General features: G+C 52.5%; 2 protein-coding genes across 2 annotated transcripts in view; one reads left to right on the top strand and one right to left on the bottom strand.

Annotated features, from left to right (window-relative positions):
• LOC308228563 (olfactory receptor 14C36-like) overlaps window positions 1-20,608 on the top strand; it is a gene marked incomplete at both ends in the record, with an annotated part of 153,804 nt that overhangs the window by 70,414 nt on the left and 62,782 nt on the right. The gene's annotated exons all lie outside the window — the stretch shown is intronic.
• LOC308228512 (olfactory receptor 14J1-like) lies at window positions 11,707-12,684 on the bottom strand (the record flags this gene model as incomplete). The annotated part of the gene is made up of 1 exon (XM_080631897.1): window positions 11,707-12,684. One exon carries the CDS (start codon window positions 12,682-12,684, stop codon window positions 11,707-11,709), a length of 978 nt encoding a protein of 325 aa, XP_080488023.1.

Genomic DNA, 20,608 nt, shown 5'->3' with positions numbered 1-20,608 from the left:
AGCAGCAGCGGTGCTTTGGCTCCGCGCTCCGGTGAGCACAGGGTTTACACAGCTTGTCTGAACCGGAGCCCGTTGTGAACAGGAAGAGACCATTCGGGAGGAAAAAGGGGGTTAAACAGTGCCCGCATTGCCTTCTTCTCTGTGAGGCCATGTTCTGCTCCTGCAATCCAGTCAGGCCGTGGTTGTGCTGATGACCTTCACCAAGGCATGGGCTGCCTGATTTTTGTCTGGTGCTCATCCTTTTCCTCTTGCCTTTTAAAATAACAGCAGCAGGGTTTGTTTTCTTTCCCAATCTCTTCTGTTTTCAAGGCAGTTGATTCTTTTAGGGCACCTGAAGAGTTTGGCTCACAATAAGCAGCCATCCTTGCACACCTCCTGATAGCGTATCAACAATATTCAGTGAATCCTGTCAAGCACAGTGAAGTCTGTCACAGCTGCTGTGCTGCCATGTGGGGATTGTGGTTTGGTTGGAGGAGATGGATTTGAAAGCAGGAAAAGGACAGAAAGCATTCATGTTGTTTACTGCTGAGCACGTTGCTGCTGTGACTCCCAAACCATCGGTTTCAAATGCTCCCTTGCACAACTGTTGTTGAACTTTCCCTGTGCTAAGAAAGCAAGTTGTTGGGACTTCTTCCTTTTTAAAAGAAATGAAGAATGGTGCAGAACTTCCAAGTGAACTGTTTGACCTGAATATGGATCTGGTTCCAGTGCTGTTATCCAGGAGATAAGAAACAGCTTCTTTTGTTTGACTGTAATTTTTACAAGTGGTGAACCGGTTCAGAATTGTGTGTTTCCTTCATAGTTTTTTGGTCTGCTTTCCTTTATGGTTGTTTTTGAATGGTGTTCCCTAGGCCACAGTGGTGCTCAGTAGCTGTGCAGTAGTGTGCCCGTCTTCCTATAGGAAAAATCTTCCTCCTCCTGTTGTTTCACTCCAGAATAGGAAGGGTGAGCACCAGCTTCTGTCATCTGGATGAATGTGTCTGTGGGCTTACGCTTTTAAGATAGCTGGGTGATGTAGTTTCTCGCTACTCGTGTGGTGAGGGACGGAAGCACTAGTTCCCTCCGAACTAGGGTCAAGACATAGAGCATTCACGGAATGCGGGTCAACAACGATTTATTGCGCAGTTACAATCCTTGTATCTGTTGCCTAAGTACCTCCAAAGAGTCAGCTGGCTCCTGTCCCTCCTGGCAACTTCCCTCACATCACGTGATCTTCCGTGCGCCAATCCCTACATCTCCCCCACCTCAAGACTAGAAAACTCAGGGTTTTAACAGCTATTCCAGATAACAACTTATAACTCTAATTAACTAAGTAAGGAAGGTTCGTGTAACTAAGTATTCACACATGGTGCGTAACTCATAACTCTAATTAACCAAGTAAGAAAGGTTTGTGCAACTAAGTATTCACACACGGTGTGTATTACATAATCAAGCGAGAAAGAAACAAACATAAACACAGAGCGTCAGCCTAAAGGGACCTAGACGCAGGTGTTTCCGGCCTGAGTGTTGTCATATTCAACGGCAGGCTACAAAGTTCGTAAGGCACGTTGTGACTGGATCCGTGAGTGAAGTCATCTGGACACACAAGGGCCAGGGATGTCATTTCGCACCTCTTTCCATCACTCTCTCCCAGATACAGCCCAGCGCCAGTCACCACCTGTGAAATATAGCTCAAATACAAACTTACAGACACAACTACAAGTACGGTAATAACCATTTTGCCGGTACCCAGCGTAGCCCAGTCTCACCCTCTACACAGGCATAGCCCCACCCGTGAGCCCGTAGGGCAAATGGACCTATCTTACCCTTTTCCGGATCTTTCACCCGTACCTGTGGATACAGGGGTTTGTCTAGAGGTGGGGCAAAGTGCGAGCTCATCGGGGATTGTTCACTTGATCCACACGAGAATTGATTTAAACTAGTCAGAGCAGAAAGTAAAAGTCGGCGCACACGGCTTGCGGGATTTTCTCCGGGCACGGACTCCCCCGCCTCAAGACACACAAGGCGAGCTTTCAGAGTCCGGTGTGCACGTTCAACGATAACTTGGCCAGTGCTGTTATGAGGACAACCGGTCTTATGCTCAATGCCCCACTGTCGTAAAAACGAGGCCACCAGTTGACTTGAATATGCTGGGCCGTTGTCAGTCTTGATCTGGCTAGGGACTCCCAAAATCACCATGACCTCACGCCAATGCAAAATGGCCGCTTTGGCGTCTTGCTTGCGTTGTGCCGTAGCCAAGATGACACTGCTACAGGTATCAACTGTAACGTGTAAATAGCGCATAAAAACTGGAGCGCAACAGTCAGGGACTGGCAGACCTTGTGCAACACGGTCTGCACTATTGTTACCTTCAGTTAGGAGTCCAGGGATGTGCGAATGACTATTACAGTGTTTTGGGCAAATTTCAGCAGCTCGCTCAGACAAAGCCTGAAAAAGGACTTGCGCACACTCCATCGTAGTCTCAATGGCTAATGGGGTCCGCAGACCACTGTCGTAGCACAGTAGCTACAGTATATGCTTCCAGAAATCGAACTGCTATTGGCTAGACGTAACCAGTATAGATTGTGATTGGCTCAGAAGTGCAGTCCACACATTTTGAAGCAGATAACGAGCTAGCTAAAATTATCCATTCGCTACTTTTCTCACATAACTTGCAGTTTCACCATCCCGCTCCCACATCTTGTTAGCCTTGAGCAAACGCCAAGTTCCTTATTCTACTGCACGTAACTGTCCTTTAGTAACCTAAGGCTAGGCCTTGCAGCCTGGGTAACATTGAATTCAGACCTTGCAACTTAACTCAGAGTTTGGCTAAGACCAAACTGCTGGGATTGCTCACATGTCGATTGTTCAGCTGTATTCTTCATAACCACCATCTCCTAAGGTTAAGACGTCTGGGTTGGTCACAAAATGTCCACCATCCCTTAGCGACTCCACAATTCCCTCTTTTTGTTTTTGAGCAAACCAGACGGATGTTTCTTAACCATAGATATCACACACCGCAACATATAACTTGCTACTAATACAAATAAAACTAACACACGTAATAAAAATATACAGAAACAAAATCAAAATCGTTAAAATGACAATAAACACCATTAGTCCACCTTTTACTGGAGCAACCAACCAACCTGTCAGTCCCCATTCACCTAACAAATTGTCCAGCCAAAAGGCTTGCCCATCCTCATACACCATGTGTAAGATCTTAGCATGTTTCCATATTTCTTCAACATAGGTCAATCACAGGCTGCTGGGTCTGCCATTTTTCTCCTGGATGTCTCTCTGATAACAGGGGAGGCCATCCCCTCACATCAAGGTCTGGCATGGCATGTGTCCCCACCGCTCCACGCCTGCTGGGTTGCAGCCAGCAGCGGAGCTAAAGGTTCTTCTTGGTGGCAAACACAGAGGCCAACCCAGTCTTGCCCTTGGCTGTGGCAGCAGGCATTTGGTCAACCTCAGTTCTTGTACCTCGTTGTCAATGCAGAGTTTCACCTGCTTCATCCAGTAACAAGTTGGTATTGTGGCTAAGCACACACAGATTGACATTACCAGAGTAACTATTACAGGTTACTACAGCATGTTGAAAATGCTGATGGCAGTGAGAAACCAGCCAAAGAACTTTCTTGCCAGTGGAGTTCTCCCACCCTCTTAATTTGTTCCATTACCTACTTTATAACACTACCATTGTATTAGAATCTTTCTAGCTTTTGTCTTAGCATTTTCTAGCAGCTGCTGCAAATTTGCATGCTCTGACATCTCTTTTACAAGTAACAAATCCACACAATACAAGGTATAGTTTCTCATTAGCAACTGGCTAGTAAATACAGGTGGTTTTATACACAAAATCACAGCCTCTAATAATAGCTAGGTTACAAGCACACATATTCGAGTTGTTACTTTTCAGTTGCCCCCAAGTGATGTCCTGCAATCATTCATTTTTCTCCTCCTCTATCTCATTCTGCTCGGGGTATTCACTGTCAGCTCCTGTAGCTGAGGCATCGGGTTCCTCCACTTGTCTGTCCAGCTCATGGCAAGGCTTGACAAACTTTGCAGGCAGCTGCCATGCACCTGTAGGTAGGAGGACACAAACATACCCCCTCTCCCAGGCTATCAGCTCTTGAGAAGGAGTTGGGTTAAAGTGATTCAAAGGCATTCTGATGGGAAAGGAATGTGAAGCTACAGCTGCCTGCCTGCTTAGCAGCAGCCATAAATACCTGCCAGCAACAGCACCTTGCATTAACCCTTTCTTGTCCAAAATGTTAATCTGCTACCCATTAAAACTTTTACACAAACCCAACAACAAAAAATATACAGAACACTGTCCGCCCTCAACACACACACACACATACATATGGGATCCCACAAGCAAACTCTATACAATTACAATATTTGAAACACAAACCCCAGACAATCACCACTCCTACTACACAGAACGTGGCGTAAGGACCCTGTGAAGACAATCAAAAATCAGTTCCAAGCAGCATCATCGCAGTGTGAGGTTGCAGGCTCAACTTCAGCAGGCGTCCCCAGAGGCTCTGCCTCCCCCACATCGCATGAGCCTTGGGCTTTTACACTGGCCAAAATGCACACTCATTCTAATGCAGGTGGCCAGCCTACATCAGAAGAAGTGGTCAGCAATATCCATAAGAAGTCTCCAAGGGCTAATAGAAAGATGGATATACTTATATTTGCCAACCTCTAGTACATGTGGATCACAGAGAAACTATCAAATGAGTTGCATATGGGGTCCCAAGTCCACAGTCCGCCACGGCACTCACACAACGTTTTCAAAAGGCTGTAAGGGTACATTAAATTGCTGTGGGGCTTTTTTTTGTTTGTTTGTTTGTTTGTTTTTTCCTAGAAAATCAAAAACAAACTGAACACTCCGGCCTGGTAGCCAAGAATAAAGACAATGTCCTTAGTAGGGAGGATTCCCCCAGGGTAGGCTTTGAGGGTTGCTGTCGCTCGTTGTGGGGAACCCCCCTGTCCCCTGCCCTGTCGCACAAAGGGGAGTGCTACCAGGACTCACAACGCTCCACTTCCCGTTTCCTTGCTGCTGCCGTTGTTGCTGTTGCCGCGGCCGCCGTTTCTGGCAGTCGCGCTGCAGCTCCAGCGCTGCCCGCTCGGCCGCGCGGCCCGAGGGCTCCGGCCGCGCCTCCCGGGGCACCTTCCTCCACAGCTCCCGCGCAAAGGTCTGCACCCGCAGCTCCTCCACTCGCAGCGCCTCCGTGTCCCGCAGCCGCTCCAGCAGCTCCTCTCCTGGAGACAACTTTCTCAATGGCACCCCACGTCTCCCCTAGATCTCCTGCTTTCTTTTCCCCAGCCAAGACCACTTCCAAAAGCTCTTGGCAGATCCATCCCCATCGGGAGGTATCTAATACGTCCACGGGGGCCTCCACCGTCCCCCGGCCTCCGAACCATTGGATGCAGTGGCCCGCTGGCCCCGAGTATATCGCCTTCGGCAACCCAGCTTGCTGCGCGAGGGCCTCCAGTACCTGTACCACGTGGCTCACATCCATTGCTATCACGTCGGGGTCACCACTCGTAGTTTCTCGCTACTCGTGTGGTGAGGGACGGAAGCACTAGTTCCCTCCGAACTAGGGCTGAGACATAGAGCATTCACGGAATGCGGGTCAACAACGATTTATTGCGCAGTTAGAATTCCTTATATCTGCTGCCCAAGCACCTCCCCAGGGTCAGCTGGTTCCTGTCCCTCCTAGCAGCTTCCCGTCCATGCACCAATCCCTACAGTGCACAGCTCCTGAGGGGCAGCTTCTGCCACCCAGCAGTACTGGGGACTTGAAGATGTCACAGAAGCACACAATGGTTTGGGTTGGGAGGAACCTTAAACTCATCCAGCTCCAATCCCTGCCATAGGCACGGACACCTTCCACAAGAGCAGCTCGCTCCAAGCCCCAGCCAACCTGGCCTTGAACACTGCCAGGGATGGGGCAGCCACAGTTTCTCTGGGCACCCTGTGCCAGTGTCCCACCACCCTCATAGGGAACAACTTCTAAGATCTCACCTCAATCTCCTCTCTGTCAGGTTAAACCCTTCCCCCTTGTGCCATCCCCACAGGCCCTTCTTCTCTCCACAAGAAATGAGGCCAGATCCCAGGATTTAAGGCAGCTTCAGCGCTCCGCTGCTGGCTCAGCCGGCACAACTCACACACCGAGTACAAAGCAGCCACTCTGGGGAAGTCACTTGAGGTGTTCTTGGCAACTCCTAAAGCACCCCAAGATTGCCATCGCCACCCACCTCGTTCCACGCTCCTGTGTCCACAGGTGTCACCGGCTTTCACACACCAAGACAGGAACCACCAGAGGAGCTGCTCTTGCCTCCTCCACTGGTAGCTTGTGTTCCATGAGGCAGCTGTTGTCTCCCGGTGCCTCCACTGAAGGGTTCCATGGGGTTCCGTGGCCTCGCACACGTGAACACGGGGAGTTCCATAATCAGCCACCCCTGAGTTCCCCATGTCCCCATGTTCATTGTGATGCATGAGCTCATTTTGGGCCCATGGGGTACTCTGGAGGTTCTGTAGGCATTCTCTGGGATTCTGTAGGGGTATCCCCGGGATACTCCGGGAGTGCATAAAGACACAGGGCCTTGGAGCAAGCTGCTCTAGTGGAAGGTGTCCCTGCCAGTGGCAGGGGCTGGACCTGGATGAGTTTTAAAGTCCCTTCCAGCCCAACCCAGTCTGGGATTCCATGATTCTCTGCTGTGCCAATGTCGGTCACCCTCCACTTGTCGTAGGTGGCCGTGATGCCCTGTTCCATTACCCAGGTTGAGCTGTGACCCCTTGCATGGTCCACCTCTGGACTAAAAGGCACTGAGGAAGAGCAGCCCATGAGGGACGTCCCCAGACCGGCTGGGCAGAGGCTGCTCCCACCGTGACAACTACCAGAGCACCCCTGGGTGCCCAGTGCCATGGGCACGATGCTGCCGCCATCACAAAGCCGTGGTGGTCGCTGCGGAGACGCCCATTGTGACGGGGCCCCCACGCTGAGCGTGGGCTATTGAAGGAGCCAGAGCCCTGCAGGAACCAGTGCAGAGGAGACCCCTCCCTCGGGAGGCTGCATCTCCCGTGCCTGCCCTGCGCATCCAGGTACGTGTTCTTTGACTTTGCAATCCTCTTTTAGTGCTGGCTTGAAACACATGGTGGGTGCATGCTCTAAAGGGAGGAGAAGCTGTCAGGAGATGTGCTGGTGCCATCCCAGCTGTAGGAGCAGGGGATGGGTGAGGAGGAGGCGCTGGGCTTGTTCATGTGCTTGGAGCTGAGCTCTGCCTGCAGAGGTGCTGGGGGCGAAGCAGGAGCCTTCTGTGTGCAGGAGCTGCTGGTGTCAGAGGTGCTGAGAAGGTGTCAGGGCAGGAGCAGCCCCTGGGCAGTGCAGCTGCTGGTGCTGTCACTGGGAGCTCAGCACAAGGGGACCTGCCTGGCTCCGGCAAGGCCCGCGCAAGCCCCCCAGGCATTGCGGAAGGCGGCAGGGCCCTGGCAGGTTCCAGTGATCCCTGTGCCAGGCACTGCAGAAGTCACAGAAATTTCTAAACTGAAAAGTAAGAAAAAAAACCCCTCAAAATAACTTTTATCAGTTGCTCTTTGCAATCTTCCTGCCCTCGGAATCCTCCAATGTGCTGTGCAATCTGCAAGGCTTGACAAAACCCAAAGGATTTAATGAGCCCCATGGTGTATTTGGGCTGAGTCCATGAACCTCAGGTGCTGAGAGGAGACTGAGGAAACCTCTCAAGAAGTCCAAGTCAGAAACAAAGCCCCAAATCCCTTCAGCATTAATGAGCCCCACTGAGGGCTGTTACTGACAAAGCCTCCCCAGGGACTCCTTAAAGCAAGTATCTGCACGTTGTGATTACAAGCAGACAAAGGCAAAATGCAGGTGTCTGGTGGTGAGAAAACCCTTGGTTTGTTTGATGAAGCAGAAAGGCCAAGCCCTGACCACAGCCCTTGCAGAAGTAGAGCCTGAAATCCTGAGAATGAAAGTTCTCCTCATAGGCCTTGATGAAAGAGGCAACTGCCATAGCCCAGGGCACAGAGACCTTTTGTTCTTTTGGGCCTTTCAGCCTTGCCAGAATCCTCACTCATCTCTGCTGCAGGCTGTCCTGCACTGGCCCATGCCTGCACCTCTTTCCCTTCAGGCTCTTGACACCCATCTTGCTTTCCCACCTGGCTCTCACCTGGCATTTCTGTACCTTCAGTCACATCTCTGCACCCATGGCTGTCTGCTCCTTGAAACACAAAGCCATGGGCTGAGCCAGACTCCCTCTGGGTGACCTCTTGCACCACAGCTCCACCTTTTGAGAGACATTTCTCTTTCTTAACTTTGAGTCTGAACCTTCCAAGCTGCACTTTGCAGAGGTTTCCTTCTCTTCCCGCTAGCAAGAAAACCTCCATCATCTCTGAACCCACATTTCAAGTAGTTGTAGGCTGCTACTATAGTGTCAATTCAGCAGGTGGAGTGAATATCCCTCAGCAAGGCCATCTAAAGGAGGCTTCTAGAGGAATGGGTGATGCCATCAGGATAGAGAACTAAGCACCATGGGAGAGCAGTGGGAAAAGGGAATGGTCTGGATTGAGAACTTCCTGGCAAGAGCCAGAAGGAAAGGTGGTGTCCTTGGGTGCAAGGTACCCCATGCTGTGGGGACAGGGCACCTCATCTGGGACAGCTTCCTGCCTGTAGCACCCTCTCTGCTGTGCACACCCCACTCTCTGCCCACACCCACAAGTGTCTCACAGAAGCTTTGCACTTCCCCTGCAGCAGTGACCCCTCACTGCAGGAGGTTCCTGCATTCTCCAGGCTCAGGGATGGATCCTGCATTCCAGGCAAGTTTGGGTAGTGCAGGAGAGGCAGACAGGAAGGTCGGCTCATGGGGCATGAGGAGCAGTGTTCAGGCACCCCCAGCAGTGGGCATTCCCCATGTGCCACCCTGAGGCATGTTCCCATGAGGGAAACTTCTCAGACAGCCTCTGGTTTGTCCAGGCTCTGCAGCCACACTCCAGGAACACCTCCTCCTCCTCCACCTACAGACATCAACTGCTCTCCATTGCTGGGCTCCGTCCTGCTTGTAAGGATTGGTTAAAGCCCTGAACCATCACCTTGCTTCTTGCTGACTTCCCTCCACCCTCCCTCACCTCCCTGCACACTGCTCATTGCCACCAGTAACTCACTGAAGAGTTAAGAAGCTCTCAAGGCTTTCCTCAGGGGGTGACCATGTTTCTCCATTGACCATTGATGGATCCATGGAGTGCCAGGTGTGAGGTTCCTGCAGAGGCAGAGCTGCCCCTGGGCAGAGCCCTGCTGCCGGGAGGGGTGTGCAGGGCAGAGCTGAGCACACAGCCCATGGGATGGGCTCTGGGAGCACTGAGAGGGAGCAGAGCTGGGCCCAGAGCAGCAGCTCCTGGCAGGGACAGCTCCAGGCAGCAGAGACATGGGCAGGGAGTGGGGGGAAAGTGCAGCCCAGGCCTGGGGAGTGTGCGTTCAGGCAGCTCTCTTGGTGTCTGGCACTGGAGGTGGCTGCTGGCCATGCTCTGCTGGGCACAGTCCTTTGCTTCTCCCCATGAGAGCTCCCTGATCTGCCCTTTGAAACCGTGCTGCCCTGCTCTCAGCACAGGACAGGTGTTTGTGGGGGTTCTTAGGATCAATTTGTGTGTGAAAGTATCTTACACAAGTGGTTAAAGCATAGGGCAAATGGGAAAGAACTCTCCTGGCTCTGCACTAAGCTACAAAGAGGTGAGAACTTCTCACTCTTTCAATACTCTTCAGGTTTTCGGTCATACAAAGAATGTTTTATACCCTAAAAAACCACCTCACCAATGTTATGCCAGTAAATAAATAACACAGTCAAAATGACTCTAAGGCCATGCTGAGCCTCTCTTATGCAGCCCAGAATCATCTGAGTCATGAGTACAAGTAGAGAACTTTACAATGAAGTTGGATTTCATCTGACATCCCTTGTGAACATCACAGCTGGGCAAAGCACTGCTTCAGAGATGAGTCACATCCAACCTGGCCTTGAATTCTGCCAGGGATGGGGCAGCCACAGCTTCTCTGGGCACCCTGTGCCAGTGTCCCACCATCCTCAGAGGGAACAGCTTCCTCTGAATGTCCAAGCTAAATCACCCTTTTTTCACCTTAAATCCATTCCCCCTTGTCGTGTCACTGCACACCCTTGTAAAAAGACCCTCTCCAGATTTCTTGTAGGCCCTGGTTAGATATGGGCAGATTGCTAAGATGTCTCCCTAGAACCTTCTATTCTCCAGGCTGAACTCTCAAATCTGTCAACATGACTTCATCACAGAATTGCTTCAGCCCTCGTGGCATCTCAAAGGGCAAAACTTTTTCCTAATGTCTGATCTAAATCTACCCATTTTCAGCTTGAAGCCATTCCCCTTTTTCCTGTCACTGCACACCTTTGCAAAAAGCCCCTCTCCAGATTTCTTGTACACCCTGCTTACGTACAGCAGATGCTAAGATGTCCAACTGGGACCTTCTCCAGGCTGAACACTCCCAGCTCTCTCAGCCTGTCTTCATCAGAGATGTTCTCCAGCCCTTAGAGCACCTCTGTGGCCCTTCGTAAGCCCATCATTGTAACATCATAAGAGAAGTTGGAAGGGACATCAAGAGGTCTCAAGTCAAACCCATCAGTAACAGGGTCAGAGCAAGTGGTTCAAGGCTTGATTCAGTCTGAGTTGGAAATCCCCAAGGCCAGAGACTGCACAGCCTCTCTGGGTGACCTGATGCAGCCCTTGCCTGAGCCTGTGGGAACAAGGTTTCCTTATGTCCTGGCTCAACGTCTCCTCTGTCACTATCCCCCATTGCCTTTTGTCCTCCCACCAGGCACCATGGTGAGGAGCCTGGCTCTGTATTCTCCATGTCCTCCTTGCTGGTACAGGCAGCCAGTCCCCAACAGCCTTCCCTTCCCAAGATCTCAGGTCCCCATCAGCCTTCCCTTCTCCGGGCTGGACAAGCCCAGCTCCCACAGCCTCTCCCCACAGGCACCGTGCTCCAGTCCCCACCTGTCCTGAGGGCTCATTGCTAAACCCACTCCTGTTTGCCAATAGCGCTCCTGAACTGGGGATCTGAAACCTGGATGGAGTATTCCAGAGCATCCCTTCCCTTGTTCTCCTGCCGTGCTCCTGGTCATACAGCCCGCCATGCTGCTGTCCTCCCTTGCTGCCAGGGCACACGCTGCCTCCTGTCCAGCTCCTGCCCACCCAGACCTTTCCCATGGGCTGCTCCCAGCCAGGCAGCCCCAGCCTGGGCCATTGCAGGGGAGTCCCCTGCAGGGACCCCTGTGTCCCTTGCTCTCCTGCCCAGGACACCCTGAGAGCTCTGCAGCCCCCCCATGCCATCCCATCTCCCCACACCAGCACAACAGCCCCGGCCCTTGGGCTCCTCAAGAGCTCTTCCTGCTCCAGGCACAGAGCAGCCATCCCAGAGCTGGAGCAGCCAGAAAGCTGATTTCATTCCCCTTCATTCCTGCCATGTGAGCAGATAGCACAGACAAGAAGTTGCTGCAGGATCATTTATTTAACTCAAATACTGTGAGAGACCTTCACTGACACAAAGTCTGTGGGTCACACAACATGGGTGGCTAGTTAAGCTGGAGGAGATGAAAACTGACATTTCTATGAAGACAACATCACCACAAATTGAAACAGGAAACCAAATGTAAAGAAAGAAAGGCAGACGTGGCCTATCATGACCTACAAGGGGAGCCCTTTCCAGGGTAAAGCAGGCAGTGTGTGGCTGCTGAAACACATCCAGTCAGCAGCTTCCTCACAGCATCCTTGAGCTCCTGGTTCCTCAGGCTGTAGATGAGGGGGTTCACTGCTGGAGGCACCACTGAGTACAGCACTGACACCACCAGATCCAGGGATGGGGAGGAGGTGGAGGGGGGCTTCAGGTTGGCAAATCCTGAAGTGCTGACAAGCAGGGAGACCACAGCCAGGTGAGGGAGGCACATAGAAAAGGCTTTGTGGCGTCCCTGCTCATTTGGGATCCTCAGCACAGCCCTGAAGATCTGCACATAGGACCCCACAATGAACACAAAACAGCCAATAGCAATCAGGGCACTAAGCACAAGAAGCCCAACTTCCCTGAGGTAGGAATGTGAGCAGGAGAGCTTGAGGATCTGGGGGATTTCACAGAAGAACTGCTCCACAGCATTGCCTCGGCAGAGGGGCAGTGAAAATGTATTGGCTGTGTGCAGCAGAGCAGTGAGAAACGCAGCGCTCCAGGCAGCTGCTGCCATGTGGACACAAGCTCTGCTGCCCAGGAGGCTCCCGTAGTGCAGGGGCTTGCAGATGGCCACGTAGCGGTCGTAGGACATGGTGGTGAGGAGAAAATACTCTGCTGACATGAAAAAGAGAAAGAAAAAGATCTGTGCAGCACAACCTGTGTAGGAGATGGCCCTGGTGTCCCAGAGGGAATTGGCCATGGATTTGGGGACAGTGGTGGAGATGCAGCCCAGGTCCAGCAGGGAGAGGTTGAGGAGGAAGAAGTACATGGGGCTGTGGAGGTGCTGGTCGCAGGCTGTGCTGGTGATGATGAGGCCGTTGCCCAGGAGCGCAGCCAGGGAGATGCCCAGGAAGAGCCAGAAGTGCCAGAGCTGCAGCTCCCGCCTGTCTGCGAATGGCAGGAGGAGAGAGTGGGTGATGGAGCTGCCGTTGGACATCTGCTGCCTCTGGGCATGGGGCACTGTCAGAGCAGAAAAAGGCAGTGACAGGTTAGGACAGGAGGGATGTCAGATACAGAAGTTCAATTTACACACTCATGACTCTGAACACTTTCGGTCTGCATAGGAGAGGCTGAGCGTGAATTGGTCATATTTTTCTGTAAGGCTGGTGGGTTGGTTTGTTTGGGTTTTTTTGTGGCTCTATTAGGGATAAAATTCCTAAGTTTTTGAAGGCAACTGTGAAGAGTATCTGCGTGAGACAGACAAAAGGGCACAACTGTCTGTGGGTTCGTGACTACTCAAATTGCTGCACAGTCCATCAGTCTGGTTCTCAGCAGCCCTACACTTTCTAGAGGGACAGTCAGCTCCTTGCCCAGCAGAGCATGGCCAGCAGCCACCTCCAGTGCCAGACACCAAGAGAGCTGCCTGAACGCACCCTCCCCAGGCCTGGGCTGCACTTTCCCCCCACTCCCTGCCCATGTCTCTGCCGCCTGGAGCTGTCCCTGCCAGGAGCTGCTGCTCTGGGCCCAGCTCTGCTCCCTCTCAGTGCTCCCAGAGCCCATCCCATGGGCTGTGTGCTCAGCTCTGCCCTGCACACCCCTCCCGGCAGCAGGGCTCTGCCCAGGGGCAGCTCTGCCTCTGCAGGGGCTCAGCAGCAGCTCACACAAGTCCTGACAAGACTCTCGGTGCCTTCTCCAAAGCAGAGAAGGAAATTCCCAGCTCCCACTGCCCAACCTGCTCACCAGGAGTGGAAAACATCAGAGCTCAGGATCTTTCCCTATCAGGCAATCGCTGCCTCAGTGTCTTTCAGAAGGACCCTCTGCAAACGTGCTCAGAGTGATGTGGAGCTCTGAGCAGCCCTGACCCACACAGCACCCTCTCCAGTGCACAAGAACACTTTTCCTTCCCTCCCAGGGTTTCTTCCTTCTCCCCCAGCTTCTCCCCCTGCACCGTGGGGAGCTCCCGGGCAGGCTGAGTGCTGACCCTGGCAGGCAGCAGAGTCCCTGCCCCTGCACACAGCCCCTGGGCTGCAGGCACCCTGCTGGCAAGGACAGCGCTGGGCACCCCTGCCTGCACACCCACATTCACAGCCTGCAGCCAGCCCTGGGACAGGGGACCTGCCTTGTCCTGTCCCTCGCATGGTGCAGAGGGAAGCCCTGCTCTGCAGCACATCCTCCTCCTTATCTACACAGAGAAACCAAGAGAGTCCTCCTGACAGATCCCATGGCCTGTCCGAGGCAGCAGCTTGAGCAGATCCCTCCAGGAACTGCAGCTGCATTGCCCTGCACCCAGAGCCTTACCATGCACAGGGCTGGGAAGGTTTCTCCTGCAGGGAGCTCTCAGCATCCTCCACTGCCAAGTGCCTTTAAGCTCTCTGAGGCTCGCAGGTCTCCCCTTGCTCCCAGCTCATCAGGAGAGGCCCAGCCCAAGGTGGTTCTGCCTCTGCCCCACTGGGCTCCCTCCAGGGCTCCCTTCAGGGCTCCCTGGGGCTCCAGAGGAACCCCATGGGAAACAGCCTGAAGCAAGCACTGATGTCCCCTCCCTCAGCTGGCAGACACACTGCCTGCCTGCAGTGTCATTGCTCTGCTGAGAGATGCAGTTTGGTGTAAACAAAGTTTCTCAGAATTACAGAATCATTCAGATTCAAAAAGACCCTTGTCTGGGTGCAAATCTCTGGTGACAGTTGGCATTACAGGGCTGGTCAAAGTTACGTGCAAGTTATAGAGACAGGCCAAAGATACGTGCAGGCTGATATAGAGACAAGACAATATCGTTGGGAATATTCTTGTAAGCGCTCAGAGGCATCAGGCATCAGTTGCTATCAGTGATGCCAGGTCTGTCCTTTCTGCCACCCTTTAGCTGCAGGCATTGAGTGAACACAAAGTACATCACTGCAGGGTCTTTACTCACTCCCTTGATGATTCAGCTAAGGAACAGCCCAAGCATTTTAACTGTGTGCTTGGCTACATCTGAGTTTCAGAGACAGCATCCTTTATGCACAGCGATGGGTCATAGCAAATCTCAGACAAGCTCAAACAGGAATTGAAGAGCACCAGGATGAGATGCTCCTACTTCAGGAACAGTTAAAGAAGAAACAAGATAACACAGGACCACCACTAAATAAAGCAAGAGTACATGCGGGTAGATCTCAGATAGCCTATCTCCTCTTTGCCTCAGTTACCACCAGCAAGATCTCTCAGGACTTTGTGCTTTGAGAAGGGACCCTGGATGGGAAAGGGGAACAACCAGCACTGGATGGGGATCAAGTCAGGGGTTAGGGTCTTTGCAGACTACACCCTTACCAGTCCATGAGACCAAAGGGGCAGCATCCAAGGTGCTGAGAGAATGTTTTTCACCAGGACCTGCTGGTCTGTTGCTGTCCCAGGAGAAAATGCACTGGACTCTGTGAGGCATCATTTAAAATGCTGTTCCCTAGATCTAGCTCTGTAAGGAGAGAATTGTACAGGTAGTCTCATGTCCCTTTGACGGCTGGAACCCCAAGAGGTGTAGCATGGAGACAAGAAGGATGAGGAGGGTGGATGCCCCCTGCATGAAGGGGAAACTTGGATTTCTGGAGGTCCTCTGTGTGACAGGGAACAGGTTGGGTTGGCTTTTGTGACTGAGTATCAGAGTCGTCGATAAGAGGGACATTGTGCTCCCAGTTACAAACTACTTGCTCAGGGAGGGGAAACAGAAAAGTCTTTTGTCAGTACCTGAGGAAGCCTGCAGGCTAATGAGCAGGTACCTTGCTGGTAATTGCCCTGGCAGTCCCTGGCCATGCAAAGCAACAGGGTGCAACAGTGTGGAGGGTCTTGGCACAACCGGTTAACACAGGTGCAGGGCGGGCCAACAAGGGTGATGCTCCCCTGGAAAAGCTGCTCAGGATGTGATCATCAGTGTCAGCCTTGGCTGTCATGAGCATGCAATAGTGGGGACTCAGATGCTAAAGGGCATGAGGAAAGCCAGCAGCAGAAAACAGACTCTGGACTCACTTGGGGACAATTCCAGGAGTTTCCATGGGAAGCGGCTCTGATGGTGAAGGAGCATGAGCAAGTCTGATAAGGATCCCTGAGCCTGGAATACCTGGAGGGCTTCCAAGGTCCTCCAGGGCTTTTGCCACCTTCCTGAATGCCGGTCAGGCTCCTGAGGGCTTTAGCACAGTTCCAGAGCACCTGCGCATTCTGGAATGGCCTGTGTTATTCCGCAGCCTTGCAAGAGCCTGCTGAGGCCTCTGCCTCCATCTAGAATGCTTGAGGAGATTCTGCAGGGTTGTTGCAGACTGCCAGGGCCCTGCCATGTTCTGCAATGTTGGGAGTCCTTCCAAGCGTGCTGGTGGAAGCACTTCCATGGGCATTGCTGGAACCCCCCAGTTTCCCAGCAGGGCCTTTGCCACCTTCCAGCAGCCCCAATGTGCTGCCGCGGTGCCGTGGTTTAAGTCCAGTCAGTAATTCAGAACCACGTAGTCGCTCGCTCACTCCCCCTCCCAGAGGGATGGGAAGGAGAATCAAAAAAATGTAACTCCCACAGGTTGAGATAAGAACAGTCCAGTAACTAAGGAATAACACAAACCACCGCCGCTACCACCTGTAATAATAATAGAATCATAGAACCGTAGAATCGTAGAATCGTAGAATCATAGAATAGTTAGGGTTGGAAAGGACCTTAAGATCATCTAGTTCCAACCCCCGTGCCACGGGCAGGGACACCTCACACTAAACCATGCCACCCAAGGCTTTGTCCAACCTGGCCTTCAACACCCCCAGGGATGGAGCATTCACAACTTCTCTGGGCAACCCATTCCGGTGCCTCACCACCCTCACAGTAAAGAATTTCTTCCTCTAGATCCAATTTGAACTTCTCTGTTTAAGTTTTAACCCGTTACCCCTTGTCCTGTCACTACAGTCCCTGATGAAGAGTCCATCCCCAGCATCCTCGTAGGCCCCCTTCAGATACTGGAAGGCTGCTGTGAGGTCTCCAAGCAGCCTTCTCTTCTCCAGGCTGAACAGCCACAACTTGCTCAGCCTATCTTCATATAGTCCCCTGATCATCCTTGTGGCCCTCATCTGGACTTGTTCCAACAGTTCCATGTCCTTTTGATGTTGAGGACACCAGAACTGCACACAATACTCCAAGTGAGGTCTCAGGAGAGCAGAGCAGAGGGGCAGGATCACCTCCTTCGACCTGCTGGTCACGCTTCTTTTGATGCAGCCCATGATACAGGTGGCTTTCTGGGCTGCGAGCGCACACTGTAGGCGGTTCATATTCATTTTCTCATCGACCAACACCCCCAAGTCCTTCTCCACAGAGCTGCTCTGGATCTCTGCTCTGCCCAATCTGTAGCAGTGCCTGGGAATGCTCTGACCCAGGTGTAGGACCTTGCACTTGGCATGGTTAAACTTCATCAGGTTGGCATCAGCCCACCTCACAAGCGTGTCGAGGTCCCTCTGGATGCCATCCCTTCCCTCCGGCGTATCAACTGGACCACACAGCTTGGTGTCATCGGCAAACTTGCTGAGGGCGCACTCAATCCCACTGTCCATGTCACCGTCAAAGATGTTGAACAAGGTCGGTCCCAACACCCATCCCTGGGGGACACCACTTGTTACTGATCTCGAGCCGAACACTGAGACATTGACCACAACTCTTTAGAGTTTAGAGAGACAAGGATGTCGTGTGGGACAGTGTCAAAGGCTTTGCACAAGTCCAGGTAGATGACATCAACTGCTTTACCCCTGTCCATCAGTTCCATAGCCCCATCATAGAAGGCCACCAAATTGGTCAGGCAGGATGTCCCCTTAGTGAAGCTATGCTGGCTGTCACCAACCACCTCCTTGTTTTTCATGTGCCTTATCATGCCTTGCAGGAGAATCTGCTCCAAGATTTTGCCAGGCACAGAGGTGAGACTGACTGGTCTGTAATTCCCTGGGTCACCCATTTCCCCCTTCTTGAAAATGGGGGTTATATTTCCCTTTTTCCAGTCACTGGGAACTTCACCTAACTGCTGTGATCTTTCAACTATGATGGACAGTGGCTTAGCAACTTCATTTGCCAGCTCCTTCAGGACCCGTAGATGGATTTCATTAGGTCCCATGGACTTGTGCACATTCAGGTTCTTAAGATGGTCTCGAAACAGATCCTCTTCTTCAGTGGGCCCAAGGTCTTCATTCTCACAGTCCCTGCGTTCGCCTTCCAAGGCTTTGGTGATGTGGTCAAAGTGTTTGCCAGTGAAGACTGAGGCAAAGAAGTCATTAAGAACCTCAGCCTTCTCCAAATCCAGGGTAGGCAGTTCTCCTGATAGCTTCCTGAGGAGGGCTATGTTGTCCCTCGTCTATCTTTCATTTGCAATGTACCTATAGAATCCTTTCCTGTTATCACACACAGTATCACACAGTATGTTAGAGATTGGAAGGGACCTCAAAAGATCATCTAGTCCAATCTCTTGGCCCTCTTCCTTGACTTCCTACATGTCGGGATGCTCTGCTCTTGAGCTTGGAATAAGCAATCCTTGAATGCCAACCAACTATCTTGGGCCCCTTTACCTTCAAGCAGCCTTGCCCATGTGATTTCCTCTAGCAATTGCTTGAAAAGGCCAAAGTTTGCCTTGCTGAAGTCCAGGGTTGCAATTCTACTTGCTATTGTACTGGCCCTACCACACAAGATCCTGAATTCCACCATCTCGTGGTCGCTGCAACCAAGGCAGCCCTCAACCTTTACTGCTTCGACCAGCCCCTCCTTGTTAGTGAGGATGAGATCCAGCAGCGCTCCTCTCCTGGTTGGCTCATCCACCATTTGCATGAGGAAGTTATCATCCACACACTGGAGGAACCTCCTGGACTGTGGCTGGGTTGCTGAGTAGTCCTTCCAGCAAACATCAGGGAAGTTAAAATCCCCCACGACGACCAGGGCCTGTGACTGTGAGGCCGCTCTCAGCTGCCTGTAGAAGGCCTCGTCAACTTCCTCACCCTGATCTGGTGGCCTGTAACAGACACCCACAACAGTATCGCCCCTGCCAGCCTGCCCCTTAATTCTCACCCACAGACTCTCAACTCGCTCGTCCCCTGTCCCTGGACAGAACTCAGTACATTGCAGCTGCCCTCGCACATAAAGAGCAACCCCACCACCCCGCCTGGCTGGCCTGTCTTTCCTGAAAAGGACATAGCCCTCCATGACTATATTCCAGTTATGTGAGCTGTCCCACCACGTCTCTGTAATTGCCACCAGATCATAATCTCCTGACTTAACACAGGTCTCCAACTCCTCCTGCGTATTTCCCATGCTGCACGCATTGGTGTACAGGCATTTCAAGGAGGGAGCTGAGCTCACCGATTCCACCCTAGGATTATAGGAGGCCTCCCAGTCTTCATCAATCCTAGAGTGCTGCCCCACTGGGGCAAGCCCAGTTACAACCCCATCCCCCTTCGAATCTAGTTTAAAGCTCTCCAAATGAGCCCTGTTAATTCATGCCCCAGCATCCTTTTGCCTCGGTGAGATAAACCTTTCCCACGTGCCATCATCCGGACTGGAGCCTTAAAAAACCAGCTATTATCAAAGAATCCAAAGCCCTGCCTGCAGCACCAGTCTCGTAGCCAATTGTTTACGGACTGAATTTTCCCATTCAGTCCCACATCATCACCGGAAGATGGAAGAAGTGAGGAGAAGATCACTTGAGCCCCAGACTCTTTCACCATCCGCCCCAAGGCCGTGTAGTCTTTCTTCATCCCCCTCAGACTGCGGGAAGCAGCTTCCCCCCCACCTGTCTGGAAGACCAGCAGCGGGTAGTAGTCTGTGGGGTGCACCAGGCTGGGGAGCGCCCTGGTGATATCCCTGATCCGGGCTCCAGGCAGACTACACACTTCCCTATGATGAGGGTCAACTCTGCATATCGGGCCCTCTGTTCCTCTCAGAAGGGAATTGCCTACGACAATGATCCTTCTTTCTTTCTTATCAGAGGCAGTCTTGAGGTGCGAAGTCGACCGCCTTTTCCTATGTGACCTTGTAGTCTGCCCTTGCACCACATCCTCACCTTTCTCTCCAGCAAGATCCAGGGCCTCAAACCTATTACGGAGGGGCACCTGGGGAAGCAGGGCAGGAAGGGAGGAAGGTTGCCCATGACTCCGAACTGGAACTTGCTTCCAGCCCTCATCGTCTTTTTGGTCCCTTACCTCTGTGCGACAGCTACAGGGCAGGGGCTGTCTCGGGCCATCCCCCTCTGTCAGAGAGGGCAGGGGGTCCATCCCCTTTTGGGGGGTATCTCCCTGGAACCGTTCCGGCTGGCACGCCAGGGAGTTACTCCACCAGTCGATCTCCCTTTCACACTCCCTGATGGTCCTCAGCGTCTCGACCTCCTCCTTAAGTTCTGCCACCAAGCTAAGCAGATCTTCTACCTGCTCACACCTCACGCAGGAATGCTGGCCTCCCTCCCTCGGCAGCAGCAGGCTCTGGCACTCCCTGCAGCCAGAGACCTAACAGCCACGGTTTGGGACGGGGTCTCTGTCTGAGTTGCTACAGTCTCCTTACTGCAAGCTCTCCTTCTGGAGAGGCAATTAGGAGTGACCCGTCCCTGACTGGTACTTGGAAGATGTTGGAACTGGCAAGGAAAAAGGACGTCAGAACTGGAAAGAGGATGTTGATAGACCTTTCGCCTAATGTAATTGCAAGGCAAACACAGATGTGCTTGGCTAATTGCTCGGAAGGATATAAATACCGTGTAACCTTTGCAATAAATGATCCAGCTTGTACTCTACGTCTGGGTCCGTGCCTTTCATCCTCGTAGCTGAGTGCTGACACTGGCAGGCAGCAGAGTCCCTGCCCCTGCACACAGCCCCTGGGCTGCAGGCACCCTGCTCGCAAAGACAGCGCTGGGCACCCCTGCCTGCACACCCACATTCACAGCCTGCAGCCAGCCCTGGGACAAGGGACCTGC

This window comes from Psittacula echo (genome assembly GCF_963264785.1).
Source record: "Psittacula echo genome assembly, chromosome: 19".
Taxonomy (NCBI): Eukaryota; Metazoa; Chordata; class Aves; order Psittaciformes; family Psittacidae; genus Psittacula; species Psittacula echo.
This window is presented reverse-complemented; position numbering and strand designations above follow the sequence as displayed.